Source organism: Calliphora vicina, chromosome 2, assembly GCF_958450345.1.
Source record: "Calliphora vicina chromosome 2, idCalVici1.1, whole genome shotgun sequence".
Lineage (NCBI taxonomy): Eukaryota > Metazoa > Arthropoda > Insecta > Diptera > Calliphoridae > Calliphora > Calliphora vicina.
The window spans coordinates 55638667-55662511 of record NC_088781.1 but is presented as its reverse complement, the minus strand read 5'-3'; the positions used below and the strand labels follow the sequence as shown (position 1 = coordinate 55662511).

The 23845-nt window shown below is 32.4% G+C and overlaps 1 protein-coding gene and 1 non-coding gene across 3 annotated transcripts in view; one reads left to right on the top strand and one right to left on the bottom strand.

Annotated features, from left to right (window-relative positions):
• Nucleotides 1-23817, bottom strand: part of LOC135951897 (apoptosis-resistant E3 ubiquitin protein ligase 1) — a 152267-nt gene extending 128450 nt beyond the window's left edge. Inside the window, exon 1 of one of the 2 annotated variants that reach the window (XM_065501641.1) lies at nucleotides 23534-23817. In XM_065501641.1, coding sequence (XP_065357713.1) covers nucleotides 23534-23741 — 208 coding nt within the window. In that variant the 5' untranslated portion in view covers nucleotides 23742-23817. The remainder of the gene's footprint in view (nucleotides 1-23533) is intronic. The other variant, XM_065501642.1, reaches the window with a different exon arrangement.
• Nucleotides 20237-20308, top strand: TRNAQ-CUG (transfer RNA glutamine (anticodon CUG)). The gene has a single exon. It is a non-coding gene; the product is annotated as a tRNA-Gln (tRNA).
• Nucleotides 23818-23845: the final 28 nt, after the last annotated feature.

Here is a 23845-nt window from a genome sequence, read left to right as displayed (position 1 = left end):
TGTATATAACTTTTGACAATTACAAAATTCATGGAATACTTTTTTGAAAAATATGACAAAAATGCTTTTTATTGAGTTTTTGCATAGATACAAATTTTTCAAATTGAAATAAAATTTTTATTTATAAATATTCTTTAATGAAATTTTTTTTTGAAATTTGTAGTCAGGAATCCCGCAATTTCCAAAAAAGTATTGAAAAATGGGATATTTTCGTTTTTTTGCTGTAATATCCATACCAAGGCTATCGGAACTAGGGTATTCGAATTATTCGATTTTTCTCTTGTTCGAATAAAACGAATAATTCGAATAAGAGATTTTAACTTGTTCAAATAATTCGATCACACGTTTAAAATTAATCGAATTATTCGAATAACTTAATTTTTTTAAAAAAAGTAAAGAATGAAGTTTTGATATCGGTTTTTTAATATTTTATTGGTAAAGAAAACAAAAAATAACATTAAAGTTAAGAATTCAAGTATTGATAATGTTAAAAAACATTCGAAAACAAAGTCCATCATTAAATTTTCAACAGAAATATTCTGATCAGCAAACAATTGACTAGCAAACCCTTTAGTTTCCGTTTTGGAACTATGCTTTAAAAATATTAAGCTAGTTGGACATGATCCTGAATTTAAATACAATATAAACGTATTAAGAACTTTTTTATGTCGTTCATTTATTCGGGTTTTAAATTGAGTAACTAATTCTGTAGTAAATTAATTATTCACTATTTCTAAATTATTTATAACAAATTGTATTATATATTAAGCTCTATCAACGTTGCCGAATCTTTGCTTAATAAAGTGGTCTTGGGGAATTACACAATAAAGGGAATCTGTCTAAAGTTTGATATCATTGTCAGTGAACGTGGCTAATTTGAAGTCAGGCAGTGTATGATTGACGCATTTACAAATACGCAAAAAGTTTATTACCATGTTAGACAAAGATGTTTTCTTGCAACAAAACGTTAGTTTGCAATATTTGAGTTTATCATTCGATTTATTAAATATTTTGCAACACTTACGTACGCGGTTAATAACATCACTTATACATATACATATATTTAAAGATCCAGGCCTTCATCTATTTCAATGTAATCATTATAAATATCATCCTCAATATCACTTTCGACGACCCACAGTGGTATGAGAATAAAAAATAAATCTGTAACTTCTAAACCCGTACGCCGATTTGAATGAAATTTCACATGCGCAAAGAGGTAGTGTAGTCGAATTTAAGTTTTGAATTTGGACCTCATGAGTCCACCAGGAGCCCAAAGTAGGACACCTCGGGTATGTTAAATTTGTAAAATGATCCTATTACTTCGTTTGTGTTACGATTTAAAAAAATTGAACATTTAGAATCTCCTCGTCGAGCACTACATAAAACCTCGTCGTAGCTAACAATTATCGCAAAAATAATGTTGGGAAATGTTTGGTTTTCTATATTTTTTGGACATCAAAAGCGTACGAACGTACGTTCGTGACCCCAGCAAATGACCATATCTTAAAAACACCATTATCAATCTGAAATGCGACATAAATAATCATAATATATATTGAAATTGCCGTACAAAATTTTGTGAAGATGGGTCCATAAATGGTCATTGCTCTCATATAAGGTCCTCTTCCGAAAAAGACTTAAACATGCATAAATCTCTTATAAGGCATACACAACCCTCACATGCATAGAAATCAACGTACCAAATTTTGTGAAGATTGTTTCATATTTGATCATAGTTTCCATATTAGATCCACTTCATATAACCACTTAAATATGCATAAATCTCTTATAACGAGTGAATCAGAAAATACTTATAAACACTGTTCTAGCCAAAACTTATCCTTGGTCCAACAAATTATTATTACTACATTATTATAAGTTTTCCATTCCATTTGTAATTTCTACATTTTTCATTTGCGACCCACAAAGTTTGGGGAGTCGATATAGCCATGTCCGTCTGTCCTTCAGTATGTTGAAATCAACTTTCCGTAGCCCCCAAATAACTTACAAACCTGATTGATACATCAATATATCGGGAATTCTCCTGCCTCGGTTGCTATTTAAAATCGGGAAAATGGAACAAAAATGGGTGAGATATAAGGAAAAAACGGAACAACCTCGATTTTTGGCCTATTTTTGATCTATATCTGGATTACTAAGTCATTAATATAGGCAATATGGATATCTAATGATAGATATTTCGAAGACCATTGCAACGATGTATAGTAAGTTGGACCTGCAATGGGTCAAAATCGTGAAAAATATTTTTTAACCGGAATTATTTTTCACCAAATAATTTTTTTGTCAGAAATTTTTCTTTCATTACAAAATTTAAAAAAAAATATATTTAAAATTTGCATTTTAAAGTATAATTTGGTGAAGGGTATATTATAAAGCTCTCATACTTGTTTTTTAATCACTTTAGCTTTTAAAAATATATCAGATATTCCGGGCTATTCGTGTTCTCACTTTCACCATTCACCGTATTTTTGGAACCATAATTACAACAATATTATGTAATTACCTCAGCATTTCTAATTATAAATGTTTACACTTGATTTTGTTTAACCTTAATTATATAATTTTAGTAACTTTATTTAATATAAATATTGTTGAAATTATGCTTCCAAAAATACGGTGAATGGTGAAAGTAAGAAAAGGAATAGCCCTGATTATCTTTTCTAAATCATTCACAGTTGAACTATGATTTCGATAAAAATGGACAGCGAAAAAAAAGTACATGAAAAAATAATTAAATCTTTGCAAAAAATCCAATATGAACTTTTAAAAAAAATTGCAAAAGATCAGAAGATTCATCGTTATACTGATTCCAAAGTCATTAAACAGTATAAGAAAGACTTGAACATTGAAAGCAAACCTGAATCAGGAAGAAAAGAGGTCTAACAGATATTGGCAAGGCAAAAGAGTTCGTACAACTCTTTCGAAGAGCATCGAAGACTTTTATCAGAAAAGTAGCTGCTAAAGTTAAATATTCTAATTATTTCGTGCGCAGAGCCAAAGCTAATGCTGGGTTGAAAACGTATAAAGTTCAGAAAGTTCCTAATCGCAATTCGGTAAAGAAATTAGAAACAAAATAACGAGCGAATAAATTGATGTAAAATTTTATAAAAAAAAGTACCACTTTTTACAGCTGGAGGCAAATTTATCCAACTGCGCAGTACTTTGGCCTGTGGAAAGGTATTGGGCTCTTGTAAAATAAGATAGAACCCATAAAAGTTATCCCAGGACCGACTGATTTAGGCTCACATGTCAACCATAAAGAGCTAATATAGGCGAATATACGGATACAACCTGGCAGTAAAAATCCGATTAAATTTCTATCTGTTGAATATTTACATGACATCTAGATTAGTTCATGAAAGCCATGTCGTGTGGCTCTTAATTTGACAAAGAGATATTCCAACCTGGTGCTATTCTAGGTAGCGGCTAACTACGGTTCTAGTCAGTGAAACGACTTCTTGTTTGGTGTTCAGTTGGCGGCTTTAATGGGGATTCTATGAGATCTGCTCCGCACAGAGCTTTGAATTAATTAATTCAATTAGAGCCTAATTTACTAAAATCTTAATGCGGAATTAAAAAATATCTGCCATTCTTTCCATAAATCCATTCCCAACATCTAATTCTTTAGCTTCAATCAAAGACTTTTATTTAAATAGAATTAATTCATCGTTGAATTATTGGGTGTATGAATTAAAATTTTATTTTGATTTCGTAAATGGAATTAATTCTATCGAACCTTTGGCTACGGGATATGGTGGCTGGCTTGCGGAGCACAGTTTGATAACTTCTGTTGAAATAGCCATATTGAGGACGAGGAGTAATCTGCACCACCTCCATTTATTGAAAGTGGATATTTTGAAGATGGATTCACTGATTGGCAAAGATCCAGAGTTTAGAGCCGAAATATGCTTCTAGTCGTTTTTCACAAAGGAACCAGATTAGGGACCTAAATAGGCCAGTTATCATTGGTTGGTTGGCTTTATAAACTAAATTAATTCTGTATTTCAATTGGAGGATGTCAAATTCAATCGACTGAAAGCTTGAAACTACTCAAACTATACAATGGATTTAAATCATTCGAGTTATTTCTATTACATCTAATAAAAATTATTGACGATTGCGCCCTTATAAGTTAATATAACTGAAAAAAAAGTATTGCACGTTCCTAACCACGCAATAATAATGAATTTGTTATTATTTATACTGGAAATGGTACCATTAACAAATAATTAACTATTTTACTACTCTGCACACACGCTCGTTGATACTACACACAAACACTCACACACACATACTCTCTTTATAATGCGTGTTGAAAATAATATTATATTGCATACTTTTTGGCAAACAATAAATGAAAACTTAAAGCACAGGTAAAGGAGGAGTAGAACAAAGAGCTGAACATGAAAAACACATGATAGGAAGACAAAAGAATGAAAATACACATGTGATGAAGAAAATAAAAATGAATGAAAAGCCTAGGGAAATTGAAGATAATCACTGTACATGTTGAAAATGGAAAGAAAAACATATAACAAATATTTGTAAAAAATTCTTCTTTTTTTTTGTTCTAGACATTTAATATTTAAATATTGTTTTTAAGAGATTTGCGCGTTTTTGCTTAAGTTTCATAATATTTATAAATATTTAAAATTTTTGTTTCCAACATTTTTCTTTAACACCAACACACCAGAAAAATGGGTTAAATTTTAATACATACAAACACACGCACTTGAATTTGTCATGGATTTCGAAGTACTATTGCTCGGCCAAAGGATTGTATAAGAAACAATAGATAGCAAAAACCACAAAGACAAACATTTGTCTGTCTGACTAAGTTTCTAAGAATGTAGGTCCATCCGTGTGTCTGTTTTTTACAATTTCGTCTATATAATCACAGCTTGAAATAATAAAAATATATAGAATAGAAACCATACGTAACTATAAACACTTCCGGTGTATGTCCTTACAATAACCACGAAATATTTTCAATAACTTGGTTTTCTTGTGTATTTTTTTTTGTTGTTATTTTTCTTTTAATCACGTAATTGAAGTGGAGTATCCCAGTGCGTCTACAAGTTAAAAGTTGTTGTAGTAATAGTAATAATATTTAAATATTTTATACCAAAACACACGCACTTCACACACATACACTTATATCAAAACACTCATGCAACTACATACATACATATATGTATTTGTAGCAATGTATGTGTATATGTCTGTCTGTATATAACCGACGTTTACGGATAATATCGTTCAGGACAACATTTTTACGTTTTAACGAGCCAAAAGAAAACACAAAACTAAACCTTTAAGGACACAAGTTCATAGATTTTATAATGAATAAAATTCAAACCAAGAAAGCTTTCATTACACATACAAAGCCAAAAAAAAAAGTTCAAAAAGTTCTCTTTTTTTTTATTTGACTTTCAGTGTATCATCATCCATTTACACTGTCAAGGGATGAACAAAAGTTTCTACAATCGTACCTTTTTTTTGGTACAATTCAAAGTACAGCCCGAATGAGTTATTTTGGTACCTGTAGTTTAAAATTGTAACAACTCTTTATTTATTCAAATTTACAACAATACACACACTTAAATTACCCCTTATAAAAATAATGTACATGAATACAGTTTATGTTAACTCTAACAGCTCCTATAATAAATTCACAACTTATACAGCACACTTTGCATTACCATCTAGATGCTTCTTGAAAGCTCTATTTCTACAATGATAAACAATGCTAATATCTGCGTACTTATCAACATTGTTGTTAAGTAGAAGCTTCTACTGATCCACAGTGGTATGAGAATAAAAAAAGAGGGAAATAAATCTGTAACTTCTAAACTTGCACAAAGAGGAAGTGTAGTCGAGTTTAAGTTTAGAATTTGGACCTCATGACCCCATCAGGAGCGAGACCAGGGGTTCCCAAATTAGGACACCTCGGGTATGTTCAATTTTTAAAATGATCCTATTTCTTCGTTTGTGATCCGATTACACATGCAGAATCTCCTCGTCGAGCACTACATAAAACCTCGTCGTAGCTATCAATTATCTCTTATAGCTTAGGAGATATTCGCATTTGAAAATTTAATTTTCAACATTTTTACCCACCCTACGCCAGTTTTTTGGTGACCGCGGTTCCAAATATTCTCCGATTTTATCCATTTTTCTTTTATAGGATTAACAATAGATCTATATATCAAATAAAGAAAGAAGTTTAAAAATCATGACTGAGTCCAAAGTTACATGTATTTGAATATAAAAAAATTAAAAAAGGCGATTTTTCGCAATTTTTTTGGGAAAAAGTATTTTTATTCTTTTTAAGTTATCTAAAAATTTTCTAAGAGGATGTATAATGAATTTGTACTTTTTGAAAAGCTAACTTAACGCCAGATATTCTAAATGAAAAAACATTTATAATTTTTGATACCGACGGGATCAGATCCATTCAAAAAATGTCTATTTTTTATGTAAAATTCAATATTAGGGCAAAAATTCTCAAATCGCATACTCGATATCAAAATATAGTAACCTATTTTAGATGGCCCAATAAGTTCTTAATTATCTTGTAAAGGGTTCCGATAACCCCGCCCCTATTATGGATATTATACCCAAAAAACGAAAAAATCCCATTTTTAGAATTTTTAAAGATTTTTTTGGGAATTGCGGAATACTTGATAACAAATTTCAAAATTTGTTTTTATTTTTCCATTTTAAATAGAAAAGTCTACATAACTGTGAAATTTCATTGAAAAATATTCATAAATAAAAATTTTATTTCAATTTGAAAAATTTGTATCTATGCAAAATTCAATAAAAAGCATTTTTTTCATATTTTTCAAAAAAGTATTCCATGAATTTGTTAATTAACAAAAGTTATATACATTTTTGAAAAGTAGACAAAATCCTCTATCCATTGATATATAACATGTCTACCTTATGTTTTTACGTGTCAAATAAATTAGGGAAAACTAAACAACTCGCTGAGAATATACCTAACATAGAAATTCATAAAAAAGCATGTTGCCTACATAATAACATTTTTATGAATGTAAATAACAGTGCTAGGTAAATTCACAGAACTTAAACTTGACTACACTTCCTCTTTGCGCATGTGACATTTCATTCAAATCGGCGGAAGGGTTTAGAAGTTACAGATTTATTTCCCTCTTTTTTATTCTCATACCACTGTGTGATGGCCATGTTTATAAACATGATGAATGTTGCAGGCAGTGGTTAGATACCGTTAAATTCAAATCTTAAATTCAAATTCGTAACAATATATATTACATTATGACTAATAGCAGATCGTGTGAATACCCCAAATAAGTATTTAAATCTTATAAATAAAATTAAAACTAGTTGATCTCTAACAAGAGAGAGCCTTCATGGACAAATGGCACTCATCTTACTTAGGTGGGCACTCATCAGGGGTAGTAGATCTGCTCTACAGAGCCTTGATCTGGTTTAGCTCTGAACATGTAGTCTTCCAAGGGGGTTGGGATGGTACAATATAAAGAATGAGCCAGATAAAACTTATACTTGTATTCATTAAATTAGTTTCTGATGGCTGTTCTGAGTTTATTGGATCATAATTACCCCATAAAAAGTTATTCGACAACTTTTTTAAAGCTTTTAAAGTTTGCAGGTTATAGGGTTAAACAATAAAATATCGGCATTTATAAATTTATCCACTTTTTCCGGAAATACTCTCATTAAAGATTATATAGTTGTTTCCGTTACTTTTTTGAACGAATGAAATCGGAAATCGGAAAGGTATTGATCGAAGTACTGGACAGTTAAGTGAATTTGCCTTCCATTATACAATATTAAACTATTGAAACATTAACACGTCCATCATAAAAATCTTGACCCGGAAGTTGTGAAAAGTCTGTCAGTACATAAGTTTCATTTTTATAAAATTTCACTTCTATTTTTTCGCTCATTCTTTTGCTTCTAAGTTCTTTACCGCATTGCGATCTGGAACATTCTGAACTTTATACGACTTCAACCCAGCATTAGCTTTGGCGCTGCCCAGAAAATAATCAGAACATTTATCTTTACGAACTGCTTTTCTGATAGAAGTGTTCTGTGCTCTTCGAAAGAGTTGTTGTTGTTTCATCCTGATCCATGTTTTCTTTCAATGTTCAGGTCTTCCTGATACTGTTTAATGCCTTTTGAAGCAGTGTGACGATGAAGCTTCAGATCTCTTGGTATTTTTTTTAAAATCCATATTGAAAATTTTTAAGAGTTTTAATTACACTGTCTAACAAATTGAGATTTTTGGTTGGAACAGAACAGCGACCCTATAATTCTGAAAGGGCGTGTTGAGTAAATCATATTTGTAGAATAAACTTATAGTCCAGCTGGTCTGAATTTTTTTTTACAGTGGGTCAAAGTTTTAATTTTTTGATCGAAGATAGCATTATACTAACTGAAAAAAATCTTGTAAGTTAATATCTGTATGAGTGATTTACAAAAGGATTGTGGTAAACTGACCAAAAGATCAATCTCATCAGCTTGCAAACGTGAGCCTTTTTTTGGCCAGTTCATCTGCAATAGCATTGCCAAGTACACCATAATGACCCGACACCCAGAATAACTCCAGGTTAGAATGTTTCGCCATCTCTTTAAGAGATACGGCATTCATGTACAAATCTGGATGTCGAATAGACACCAGAGAGGGAATTGATAGTAGGCTTACTGTCAGTACAGATTCGTTTATTCACACCAAATAACCTATAGAACTTCATCCAGTGTACCGCACTTTAGATGTCTGAAATCTCAGCTTGACTTACACTACATTGGTGCTGTGCCTGAAACACACCCCCTTTAAAAAAACGGGGAATAAGAAGCCACCACCCAACCCAATCGCAGACTTGTAGCCATCTGTATAGATGCTGCATTATTTCGAACGTGTCCCTAGCAGAAGATAACTCGCCCGCCATCGATACAGAGAAGCGACTGTCAAGGGTAAGTGAGAGCAGTAGTCAGTTCACAGGGAGACAAGATATACAACCCAAAATAGACGCATGACCGGTACAACCAGACCTCCATGCTCCTACAGTGCTTAGCCTAACCACTGAATTTATGGGCATAAATTCGTAGTAGGTGGATTTTGTTAGAGCCTTCTACCATACTAGTGCTCCATACATTAGTATGGGCTTTACCACCATGTCAAAAAGCCATTTCGCATTTCTAGGGCTTATTCCCCAGGTCTTCCCAATGGTCCTTTTGCAGGCCTAAATAGCGATAGCCGCCATGGATGCTCTCGCTTGGATATTCGGGCTTCAGGACAGCTTAAAGTGTAGAATGATTCCTAGATACTTCGCACTATCCGAGAGCTTAAGTTTCCCTCCGTTAAGACTCGGTAATGAGAATGAGGGGATTTTGTACCTTCTTGAAAAGAGCACAAACTCAGTTTGCCCAGGATTCACACCAAGTCCACTAGCAGTGCATAAGTGTACAAGTGAGGTTTGTAGGCATAGTGATAATGTGTCACGATGTTTCCCAGAAACGGCTATAGCAACATCATCAGCATATTTGCGACAGTTTTACACTTCATGGAGTCTAGTTTCATGAGTTGTATATTAATGGCAAGATTCAACAAGAGTGCCGATAAAACCCATCCCTGTGGAGTCCCTCAGTTCTCTAATCTAAATATTGTAGCCTCTAGGTTAAAAGTCTACCTATCTATATCAGTCCGCCTAAAGCCGAAAAATTCATCTCTGGCGTCACATTAGCTATGTTCAATAACTGAAAGTTGTTACTAGTTAGTAACAATTGTTACTGGAAAAGCGTTCATTAACTCAAAAAACTTGCAAATAGAGACAAAATCAAGAGCGTATACATTTTAGATAGTGTTCTCTCGTTGCAAACTATTACAAGTTCTATTTTGAACTCGTTATATTTCAGCTTATATATTTATATGTTTATTTATTTACAATTTTATTTTTGTGGTGAAAAAATATCAAAAAGAAAAGAATTTTCAATACAATTGAAGAAAATGTGAGTATTTATACATTTTAAAAGGAATAAAATAAGAAATTTGTGTGTATAAAACAATTGTTACTGGAAAAGCGTTCATTTACTTTTTACTATTTTTAAGAGAGAATTTAAGAGAGTAATTTTGTAAATTTTTATTTTATTCTCTCGTTGCAAGTATTTACTGGGAAAGTAAATGAACAGACCTATTGTTAAGGTCCCCAGTAACACAAATTTGTGTTAAATTATTTCTCAATTTCTATATTTATATGCCGATTTTCATAGAATGTTGTGCGTTGATATCTACGAGTATGTATCATATGCGGGAGCAATTATGGACTGATCGTCACAAAAACCAATAGTTATTTTGGAATACAACTGATGTAAATTTCTGGTTCGTTAAACGATTTTTAATTATGTTAGTAATATGTTTGTGTATATTGTGTTATTTATTGAATAGGTCGACCATTGCCTGATGTAGGGTGTATGTGAGAAATTGTGTTATTTTTTGTATAGGTGGACCATTTCATGATGCAGGGCGCATGTAAGCGGCCGGTGTGAAAATGTATAAAAACCGCAGAAGTTGCAAAAAAAAATTTAAATGCAGAGAAAAAATGCAATAAAACCGCAGAAGTTGTTATAATTAGAATTGAATAGTAGTGGGAAAACAAATTGAAATGTAAACAAGTAAGGAAGTATGGTCGGTCAAGCCCGACCATATAATACCCTACACTAAGTAAAAGAGCAAAAACATTTTTCTTTTAAAATTTCAATAATTTATATTTTTGAGTGATTTTCGGAAGTGGGCCTTATATGGGGGCTATGACCAATTATGGACCTATCACCATGAAATTAGGTCGTGTGATTTATATCAATATGAAAGTTTATTATGTTGAATTTTGTGAGTATACCAACATTTTTAAGCGATTTATGCACGTTAAAGTGATTTTCGGAAGCGGGTCTATATGGGAGCTATGACTAATTATGGACCGATCGTAACAAAATTTGGTGACATGAATTTTGTGTATATAAAACTTATTTGGAGCGGAATTTGTGGAGATACATATATAAATTAAACATTTATGACCGATAAAGTCCAATTTCGGAAGGACATTTGTATGGGGGCTAGGTGAAATAATGGACCGATTTCAGCCAGTTTCAATAGGCTTGGTCCTTGAGCCAAAAAAATTATATGTACCAAATTTCATTGAAATATCTTCAAAATTGCGACCTGTACTCTGCGCACAAGGTTTACATGGACAGCCAGCCAGCCGACCAGACGGACGGACATCGTTTAATCGACTCAGAAAGTGATTCTAAGTCGATCGGTATACTTTAAGGGTTTTAGACTAATATTTTTGGGCGTTACAAACATCTGCACAAACGCATTATATCCTCCCCACTATGGTGGTGTAGGGTATAAATATTAATATTGTAATTTAGCAAACCAATAGTTCAACCCCAAACGTTTTAATAATAACAAGAATTGTGTGGTAGTGTAAAAGTAAAATGAAATTATAAATATTAATATTAATAAGGTTAGTAAAACAATAGTTAAACCGCAGAAGTTTTGATAGTTAGAATTTAATAATAATACGATAAACAATTTAAATGTAAACTTATAAACTTTCCGTGCTCCCAAGTGATACGTAATTCATACATCAATATATCCACTATAGTCCCGGTTCGGTTGCTATTTAAAATCGGACGATGTGCACTGAAGGAAAAACAGCGTTGCAAAATCAACAACGGTTGGTGACATTTTGACACCATACGTGTCACTTTTTTTCGACACCGTACGTTTACAATTTATAAACAAACGGGTACGAATCGACAACGCAATGATGTTAAATTATTCGCGACGCATTTCAACGTGAGTTGCTTTTTATAAGTGTGTTTTAATTTTATTTACATTAAAAAATTTAAAATATTTTAATAAATAATAAAGGGTAATGGTGATGCAAATAAATGGTTTAAGAACCAAAATATAAAAGAAAGTGTAATTGTGTTTGATTGCGAATTTGTGTTGATGCAGATGAAGATCCAGGCAGTGAAGATCCAGGCAGAGAAGACCACCGAATCCAGTGACGACATACAACTCCAAATGGAAATTTATAGTTTTTATATTTATTTTATATTTATGTTTTATATGTATTGTATTAAAAAAATGTAAAAAATAAAGAAATTTTTATTTATATTCATTACCAAAAAAAATAGAAAGGAAAAATTGTCAGGTGTCAAATCGTACACGAACGGTATCAAGTCGATAGTTTTTGGTGTCAAATTGACAACGGTATATTGTCAAATCGTACACAAACAGTGACAAATTGACAATGGTCTGTTATAAAATCGTACACGAACGTTATCAAATCGACAACGGATGGTGTCAATTCGGCAACGGAATGGTGTCATTTTTTCGTTGTCAAATTGACACCGTTCGTGTACAATTTGTACACATACGGGGTTGATACACTATTGACATTCATATTTTTGCTGGGTGTGATTTTCACTTGTTGAATATATAGCTCTCAAAGGAACGGTAAAGGACTAAGACTCATTTGACTATTGGTAGGTACACGATCATATTTACTGAGCACTGTCTGATTTGTTATGCATGGGTTACCCACGTAATCAAAGTTATTATTTTGATGAAATTTAACAAAAAGAGAAATTCCAAATATTGAAAAATTTGACCTTTGACCTTCACGATTTAGGGTTAACGTTTTCCGATTTTAGTAAAAGTTTTAGAGTATATTTAGAATTATCTGGTCTATAATATTCTGAATAAGTTTGGCTTAAAATTCATAAGAGTAAGGAAATAGTGCTCATTGGCCTACAAATTGCCAAATAATTGGTTTTTCTCGAAAATTTCAAAATTTAAATCGCAGGTACGGAAAAACTATAAGAGATATTTTTCATAATTTTTTCACATTTTTATTCCCTATTATATTCTTAATAAATCCCAATGAGATGATCAAAAAATTCTGAAATTTTTTTAAAAAAATTTTTAAAAATTTGAAAATGGAGTTTTGAAACTGCCGTTAAAAAAAATTTATTTTTTTGTTCATAACTAAGAATAGTTTAACGGTATCCTACGAAGACAAAAACTCATATACAAGTATATATGGACATATTTTAAGTAAAAATGAGCTTTTATTTTAATATTTCTCAAAATATGTTAATTTTGTTCCTACATTTCTTGTTCTAGTGGCCTGAGATACGTTAATGGTCTGGCGAATTTTTAATAACTTTAACATTTTTTGACCGATTTCTGTTTTTTATATCTCATTAGAACGACAATTACGTACACATTTCGATTCTTTTAAATTAAATTACAAAAGTAATTTTTTAATGGCAAAATTTTTACAAAAACTGAAAAAAATGCATATTTTCCCTTGTAAATGTATCTCAAAACTTCAGAGGGCTTTATCTAAAATTTTTTCAGGAAGATTTTTTTTATTAATGTTCACCAAACTGGGGGGTGAGAATGGCCAAAATCCAACTTTCGTTTATTAAGGGCCACCCTAATGGCAGATACGTCTGGAATAACAAATGGTATCCACGGGAGCCGCTTTAGAGAATCGTCCAAATTAAGTTAGGCGATTTTGTCTTGTGATGTCTAAATAATTTTTGTATCGATTACTCCAGGCTCTTTTTAAAGAATGAAGAAGACCGTTTAAAATCATCAAAATTCAGTTGTTCTTTTTCTTTGAAATATATTTAGTTTGTAGTTTTGCCTATTGTACTTCCTGACAATCATATCAATAGCCCTAAGCAGTCTGTGGTTCTCAACTCTTAATCAAAAATTTCTTGAGAATCATATCAATGGATCTTCATAGTCTAGGTAAGGTAAGGTTTCCAGGCAGGTGGATCCAAAGCTATAGGTCCCTTTGTGTTACCTTAAAATAGAAAGTCAGAAAAAGAGGGAAAGATAGAAATGAAAAAAAAGAAGGGTAAGATTGAAAAAGTTAAATGGAAGATGTCCGAAGAAAGAAAGGAGAGGGGGAGTTGGCGGTTATAAGGTCACTCTAAAGCAGGGAAAGGCAACCTATACTATTGCATTTTACGATTGCATTAGTTATACACTCTCTCCGCTCTCACCACGAATCGGTGTTGCCAGTAAACTTTCGTCTCTTTTCCCCAATTAAAAATGTAAAATCTCATATTGTTCATCATACATGTTTAAAAGTTGGGACATTTTTTTCACTGGCAAAGCTGATTCTTAAATTATGCGATAAAAAAACGATACACAACCTGCCTATTTGAGTTCTCAAGCTAGACTGATTTAAAATTGTTTATTTCTCTACAATTCGTGTGCACACGTACGTAAGAGAAGAGTAAATGAAAAACTCGGCGCCCATGTTTTTCCTTTTCCTGCTCTAAAGAGATACCCATGTCTGGTCTTTTAAACCAATTGCTGCCAATACCAATAAAGGCATTAATGCCCTCTAACCTCATATTCGAGAGCTCTGAAAGACTATTTAGGGAACGATATCCGAGAAACCTTAATCATAGATCTCCTAATGCCGGACAGTGACAAAGAAGCTGAAATATGGTCTCATCCTCCTCCTCGTTTAGACAACTTCTGCAGAAGTCATTTTAGGGCAAGCCAAGTCTCCTCGCATGGTTGCCAAAAGTGCAGTGTCCGGTTATGACCGCCACTACACAACTCAATTGTGAGCGTTTCAAGCCAAGAAGATATGTTGTTCGTCCACGATTCAGTTGAGTTCATATCATGCTGGTAATAATGCATGTGGGTTCACAAACCCATCTTGTCTGAGCGAGCTCATAGTAGAAGTTATTAATCTGTAGCTTACATTTGGATAACAGAATCCCAAATCATCCACAACGCAGTTGACCGTAGTATATCCGTACACACTTGAGTACGATTGCTGAATGTCTCGCCATCCTTTTTAAGGATGCCCGGCATTCCTGGACCAAATTAGATGTCGTGTATACACCTGTTAGAGACTTTATTGCGGCCTGACTGTCAGTATATATACGCATATCCCTGCCTGATATCTTGTTATAACTGAGCCAGCCGCCTTACCTTTACCTTACCTTTACTTCGTAGTCTATGGTTCCTAATCCCCGTGGTCTGTCAGAGCAATTTGAATGCATTCATATCGTTGCCATTTAGACAAAGTACCCAAAAATGGAGTCCTTAGAGTTTTAATTGTACATCCTTGATCATGACACCATAATTGGATAGCTTAAGACCACTGTGAATAAGTATCAGAAGGAGATGGGGGTTTAAATTCTCTGCAATATTTCAAAGCAGCTCAGACAGACAGTGTATTATCTGCCCGAAGACACAGATATTTTTTTGTCTCCGCATGTATGCATTTCAAACTTCAACTCACATTCCTCTATCCGGAATGAAGACATCACATCTCCTATTGATGATGGGTTTGCTATGTAAACAGAAGTACACAATAACAGCGGAATGTGCAAGATCCCCGTCATGGCGGAAACAAAATCATAGTCGTATAACATTAATTTACTTAGGTATTACAGAAATGGTTCCTTTCGGGATGTCAAAGACCTAAACAACAGAAAAACTGGTCAATTTGAATTATTGAAAAGTCCCTGGTCTTTGGATTAGTATATTTTAACTTTCTCAGATACAAAATGGTTAAAACGTACCGTCAAACACCGTTTCTTTTGATTGAATTTGGACTCATAGGAGACGCATGTCCACTAGTATCGGTTTCAGTTATCAAGGATATAAACAACAGATCCAGATGCCATGGTAATCAGCGATAAGGAGATACTTATCTGTTGAGACAAATTATAAGAAATTGAATTAACCTTCTAACAATGATTGTAGGAATTTTCATAATAGAAAGAAAGAGGAGTCGGTGGTGGATAATTTCGTTCAATTGCAGATTGGTTTAATCACGAATCCTTATTTGGTTATTTAGAGTGTCCCGAATTACACTCCATAGTAACATCTAAATGGGATTTAAAACTAGATCTCAGTAAACTATGTAATGACTACCTGTTTGATCTAACTTAATCCCATTCAAAATTTGAATACTATTGTCAAACTCGTTGATTATTTCCACTAACAAAATGTTGGTACAAAAAAATATCCTTTCGTTTTGGTACAATTTGATTTTGTAATTTTTGGTGCGCATCCCTGACACACATAAACTATAGCAGGAGCAGAAGCAAGAGAGGCCAAGAGCATAAATATTAGCTTTGACTTTCGTTGGATGAAAACAACACAAACTTTTTTGTTTTGTTTTTATTACTCCAAAAGAGTATTTATTAGTTTAATGCATTTTTTATGTTTATTTACTCTCTCTCTCTCTTTTTCAAGCTACTCTCTGTGTTTATTTCTTACTCACACTCTCAGTTTTAGTTACAGTTTTGCTCATTGTTTTCGTTACCAAACTTTAAGGTCCTTTTTCCATTGCTGTTGTTTGTGTGTGTGTGTGTTGCATGTCATTAATAAAAGGAACAACTGGCTGGCTATTTTTGTTGGCTAAGTTCATGATTTTTTTAAGGAACAATAAAGACAACAATGACAACAAAAATAAAAAGTAACAGTGCTTATTGGTAATTATTCTCTTAAATATTTTATGCATCATTTTAAAAATGTTCGAAATTCGTAAACAAATCTTATATTTTGAGAGAAATAAAAAAAAGTTTGATTTGGTGTTTTAAATGTTAGGTAGTAAATAACTAATATTTGGGAAATGGAGGTTTTAAAATTTTGTTATATCCTATTTAACATAGGGTCCTTATTGCACCAACCCTATTCCTAACTAAAATGAAAGCTTATATTGATAGATGATAACCCCGCTCTAACTTTGAATAAGCGTTTAGAATATTTGAGTTCACAAAGTCATGTCCACTAGAAAGAAGACAAAGAGTGATAGAAATTTTAAGTATTCAGAATGTATTTCTATTAGATTTGTGTTTTTACGTAAATTCTTCAAAAAGAAAATGTTTGTGTACAAACGTTTATCCCATGTAATCCAGTGTGAAGTCAATTGCCAATTTAGTGCCTCTAAGTGATCTAGAGTGTAACCACTTTAAACTTTCTATTTGTACTACAATTTAGAAAATAGTTATTTTACTATTGGTGGGTATAATCGTATATATTGGGAAATAGATAGTATTATCATTTTACTATCACTTGTTAGACCAAACAAAGTATAAACATTTCGAAAGTTAAATTATATTTTTTCTTAAGAACTAGCATCTGGCCAATTAAATTTTTCTTAAGAACTAGCATCTGGCCAATTAAATTTTCAAATTGCTATCCCTTATAGATCGAAGAATGTTACGTTTTATTAAGGGTTTTTCAGTAAGTAAGATTCATTTGGTTTTTGCCATTTCTCAAATAAAAATGATGTTGGCTTCGCTATTCATTCACAGCTTGAAACATCAGTCTATGCCATTTCATCATGGAGTGATATACGCTTTAAGAAAGTTTGCAAATTATTAAATTTTGTATAAAAGTTCACGTTCTACATTGCGTGCGCTTACGCCAATTTTCATTCAACGAAACCTTAAAACAAGACCCTGCAAAATTTCGAAACAGGTTATGCATTGCGTATTGACCCTAAAGTGATGCACAAGGCACAACATTATCCGAAAAAATTAACTGTTTGGTGATGTTTTCATGCCGACGGCGTCATCAGCCCATTTTTCTTTTTTGATGAAAACAACCGTCAACGGCGATCATGTAACAATCGCAGTTGATGGTTGTAGGCTATGCCATCGGAGTATTTTTGAGACCAGCACGACGCTATGAACTTTGGAGACATAAGGTTCCACGCAACGGTGCTCGCGAATGGCCGCTCGTTCGTGCTAGGGGTTAAATTAATTCGCTGGTATATGTCAACAAGCCAACAACGAACGCGAAATTCCTTGTATTTTGGGCCGATTTGTGTGCTCGATTCATGGAAAATTTGATCCAGTGATTCTACATTTTTCATTTGGACCCCACAAAGTATATTCTGGATCGTTTGTCCGTCTGTATGTTGAAATCAACTCTCCGTAGTCGCCAAATAACTTACATACATGATTCATACATTAATACATCCGCTATAGACCCGGTTCGGTTGCTATTTAAAATCGAGGAAATGGTTGGGATATAAGAAAAAAATCAGGACAACCTCGATTTTTGGCCGAATTTTGATCTATATCTTGATTACTAAGTAATAAGTATAGACAAATTGGATATCTTTGCAACGACGTTGGACCTACAATGGGTCAAAATCGGGAACAAATTTTGTAACCGGAATTTTTTTTAAAACATTTTTTTTGTCATAATTTTTTTTACTAATAAATAAAAAATTTGAAAATGGGCATGATTGGAAAAATTTGAGTGGCACCACCAATACAAAGTAAATATTTATTTCAGAATATTTGCAGAACTATCATCGTACCAGCCTTCAAATTTTATACAATCAATTTCAGGTACCGTAAAATAACTCCCAATTGAAATAACTCCCCACGAAAAAATGAAATAACACCCAACAAATTTTTCATACAACTTGGGAATTATTTTATTATGAAACAACTCCTAACGCATAGGGAGTTATTTCATAATTTTTAGCTGGGAGTTATTTCATAATGCAAGAACTGCCAACGAAACAACTCCCAATGAAATTTTTGTTGGGTTTTATTTCATTTAATTATGTGAACTAGGAGTTATTTCACTGTATAGGGAGTTATTTCATTTTTGTTAGGTTCTACTTTGCAAAAGCAAAATATTAAAAACTGGCTTTGCTCAGAAAATTTGTTTTGCATTGCAGGCCTTTGGCCGGGCGCTAAGGTTTTCTCCTCTGGGGTTTATCAAAAACTGGCTTCGCTCAGAAGTGTTTTTTGCATTGCCGGCCTTTGGCCGGCCATAAAAGTTTATTCCTCTGGGGTGTATCAAAAACCGGCTTCGCTCGGAAAAGATTCTTTTTAAATTGTCGGCCTTTGTCAGGTCGTAACGATATCTTAATCTGGTGCGAAATGAAATTCGGCTTTCTGAAATATTGTAAAACCTTTCTGCAATGAAAGAAATCTTTTCTGAGCGAAGCAGTTTTTGATATATCACATATTTGGCAGTTATTTCATTTTTCAAGTTTGAGAATTATTTCATTTTTGATGGGATTTATTTCATTTGGGAGCTATTTCACGTTACCATCAATTTCATATCACTGCACGAAGTTTAACCGAAAATAGTACGGATCCTTCCATATAGTTATTTCTAAATATCCTGAGAACTACAATATATTTGTGGAAGTCTTCAAACTTTGTGCGAATAGCACCCTATTGGTATTGGATCAGTGGGCGTGGCACCTCCCATACAATGTGAATTGTTAATTTCGAATAACTAAAGAACTATAATTGCGAGATTCTTCAAAGTTTGTCTTAAATATTGTTTTATAATTTTACGTAATTTTAGTGGACACAGAACCGCAAATACAATATTAAAAGATATTATCAAATACCAGGTGAACAGTATTAGAGAAATCCGTAAAGCTTTGAAGAATTTATTTCGTTGCCGGATTGAATTAGTTATTTTCGAATATTTGAAGAACAATAAATGTGAAAGTCTTTAAGATTAGTACGAATGTATATCTTACCGCTGTACGAAGTTTAGCTAAAAATGGGCGAGATCGGAACAGTGGCTCCGCGACCTTCATTACAATGAAAATTTTAATTTCGAGAGTCTTTAGCTTTGAATGAAGCACTTTCTTATATTTTTTTCGAATATCAAATGATCTGTAATTATAAGAGTAAATATATTTGCAGTGTGATAAATTTACCACCAAAAGTGAAAATCGCTACTTATTTCACCACCATTGTAAACACAAATTAAGCTGTACGTAGGTATAATAATGGACACCATTAAAAATGGCTTCAGTTAAAGAATCCAACTCTCATCATCATCAACAGCAGTAATAAAAATTTAAAATTTATGAAAAAATTCTTATAATTACCACACAAGTGCACACACACCACACTGCTCCCTTCCCAGTCCATCCAACCAACAACATTGTAATTGTTGTACTTGTAATAATCAACACAACATTTTCAAACCAGAAATTATTTGTTGCAAAATTTACATTTAAATTGCGATAGGTCGTCGTCACTTAGCTTAGTAACTGACTGACATCATTCTAATTGGAAGAATGAAATTAAGAAACATGAAAAACATTTAATTATTTTAGATTTAAGTAAATCTTTTGCCAATTGAAGGCACAACGGTTCCATGGTGTAATGGTTAGCACTCAGGACTCTGAATCCTGCGATCCGAGTTCAAATCTCGGTGGAACCTAAGAAAATTTACTTTTTTAATTTATTTTTATATTTTTTTTATAATTTTTTTTCTAACTATTGTGTTGTTTTTGTTTAGTTGTTAATTTATTATTATTATTAATTAAGCACATTAAAAATTTAAAAGCAGAGAACAACAAATGTGTAAATGAAAAAGCTTTTTTAATAGAAAGCTTTTTTGAAAGCTTATAGAGTTGCCACTCTACTTTGAAAAGATCAATTGTAGGTTTGATTTGTATGTACATGCAAAACAATTTTGTAAAATGATCTTTGATGATCCACATTAAAAATGTTTAATTTGGAATTTAAAAAACAAATTAAATTTACTGAGTGAAATTTAATTAAAACAGTTTCAATTACATAGAAATATATATGAATATCTAAATATTTTTAAATGTTAAATCAATTATGTATGATACAAAATAAAATAAAAATTTTATATTACCGCCAAGTGAATTAATGTAAATTTGTTCACCAAAAGCATTTAAAAGAAACCCATAATCTGGAGATAGTGGCAAACTTTTTTATACGATTTTAATAAAATTTTCTATGGAAGAAATACAGTCGAGAAATACAGTACAATTTGAAAATACAGTAATTTTGTCTTACTTGCACAATCAACTTTGCACGATATTTTGTGCAGGTAAGTTAAAAATGCAGTTAACCTCAATGCACTTACCTGCTCATTGATGCTGGTAAGTGCATTTACAGTTTACTGCCCCAAAAAGCAGCTAACGGCAAATAATTTACACGAAGCTTTGAGATTTTTCCGTCTAAAAATAACGTCAATTGATATTTTAGCTACTTTTAAAACTATTAAGAAGTGTACCACATATTTTTGCATTCAAAATCGTATTTTTCTTATTGTTCATAAACGCAATAGATTTTGTTTTGGCAATGTCCCAAGTTTATTATTGTATGGCAATGCTTTTCAATGCGCAACATCTGCCAAATTTGTGAACTGTTTTTATACCCTACGCCCAAAAATATTAGTCTAACACTGATCGACTTAGAATCACATTCTGAGTCGATTAAATGATGTCCGTCCATCTGGCTGGCTGTCCATTGCGCAGAGTACAGGTCGCAATTTTTAAGATATTTCGATAAAATTTGGTACATATTATTTTTTCGCACAAAGGACCAAGCATATTGAAACTGGCTGAAATCGGTCCATTATTTCACCCAGTCCCCATTCAAATGTCCTTCCGAAATTGGACTTTATCGGTCATAAATATTTAATTTATATATGTATCTCCACAAATTCCGCTTCAAATAAGTTTTATATATACAAAATTCATGTCACCAAATTTTGTTACGAACGGACCATAATTAGTCATAGCTCCCATATAGACCCGCTTCCGAAAATCACTTTAACGTGCATAAATCGCTTAAAAATGTTGGTATACACACAAAATTTAATATAAATAACTTTCATATAGACATAAATCACACGACCTAATTTCATGGTGATCGGTCCATAATTGGTCATAGCCCCCATATAAGGCCCACTTCCGAAAATCACTCAAAAATATAAATTATTGAAATTTTAAAAGAAAAATGTTTTTGCTCTTTTACTTAGTGTAGGGTATTATATGGTCGGGCTTGACCGACCGTACTTTCTTACTTGTTATTTATGATTCTTTACAAAACATTTATGCGTTCATGAATGTCACAAAGTATTGCTTTGCTTTACTGCGTTTATAAAGTCAGCCAAAATATTAGAAATGACAAATAATTTAAAAAATTGCTGTTACTATAGTCCTCCAAGTTAAACCTGTTCTTAAAGTAAATATAAAAATTTAAGGTACAAAATTTAAGCCTATTGCGAAGGGGTGAAGCATGTGAAACGGATTATAGAAAAAAACTTTATGATATTGACAAAACAATGGACCTAGGTATCATTTATAAGAAAATTGCCTGGTCCTTTTAATGATAGCAAAGTTTTTATTAAGTCAGATAGAACTTACAGCGCTCACTATTTTGATCAGTATACTTTGGCAAGTCATCATGAATAGATTGACGTTTGAACATTGCTATCAAATGATACAAATAAATTTTTAAATCAGTCATCGATTAGCGCAACTTATATACGACTGTTTTATCGCAATATTGTGTTCAGCTATGAGGCTCATTTTATGGCTTAAAGAGTTTGTTAATAAACTAAATTGCCTCATATAAGTCCCTGAATACACTAAAACGGAAGATTCAACCAGAAAGTCAGAAATAAGACACAACAAAAGAGTATTAACCGTAGGCTCTCTTTTTTGTGTCTTATTTCTGACTTTCTGGTTGAATTTTCGGTTTTGGTATATTTAATGACTTATAGTAAAATTTCACGGATAATATCTTTGCGGAATATTTTTACCCCTTAAATCCATGTTTTAATGGTGTTTGTTGCTCTTTTTTAAAAGAAGGACAAAAAAGACCAATGCCTTGGGGATTTAGAGGGTTAACATATTATACAAAAATGTTCTTCGTAACATTTTACATAACATTGCTGAGTACATTTTATACCTAAAATGTTCTTTAAAATAAAATTCTTAATAAATGCGAAATTAACCCTATGCTCTCTTTTGTTATGTATTTTTTCTGACTTTGTGGTTGAATTTACCGTTTTGATGTATTCAGGGACTTCTAGTAAAATTTCACATATAATTTTTTTGCAGAACAGTTTAACCCCTTAAATCCCTGTTTTAATGGTGGATTTTGCACTTTTTTAAAAGGACAAAAAAGACCCACGCCTTGAGGATTTAGAGGGTTAACATATTCTTAACTTCTTTCTTCTGACAACTGAGTTAGTAAGTCTTTGACAGGAGAGTTTCCGCTCTATATATATTCTCTATGCCTATAACTCCCAAATCAAATGAGAGCAGAACACAATTTTTATACCAACAATTTTATAATTAAACAAACTAGGTATTAGTATAGTGGGTCACAAAAATCCCCAAAACTGAACTATTTTTTTAATCATAGTAACTCTTAATAAAAGCTTTTTCAAAAAAGAAACACATTTCAAACCAAAAGCACACGTTGCATTACAAATGCCATATCCCCCACCATACAGTGAAAAGAATGCACTACTATATTCAAACAGCGAAAACGATACAAAAGAAAATAGAAAAACAAACAATAAATAACTTGTAGAAGAAAAAAAATACACATTGCACTTGACATGATAAAAATTCAATATTTCCCTCATATAAAATGCATACAGCCAACCACTTACCTTTATCTTGAAATAATTGTATATAATCCGTTAGATTATTCTGCTGCAGCCAAAGGTCGACGGTGGGTAGTGCGGGGTCGCTGCGAAATCCATGCATCAACAATGATGGATACTCGTTCCAAAACAACAACACAAGTTTGAGCAGTGAAATTGTGAACATGAGACTTAAAATCAATGCAATTAGAATTTTCATTGTACTAATTAACATGCTCGTACTAGATGCGGCAACAGAAAACGGCGACAGCAAACACAAAGACAACGACGACTGCAAAAACAAAAATATATAATTGTGGGTATCTATTTGTAGTGAGT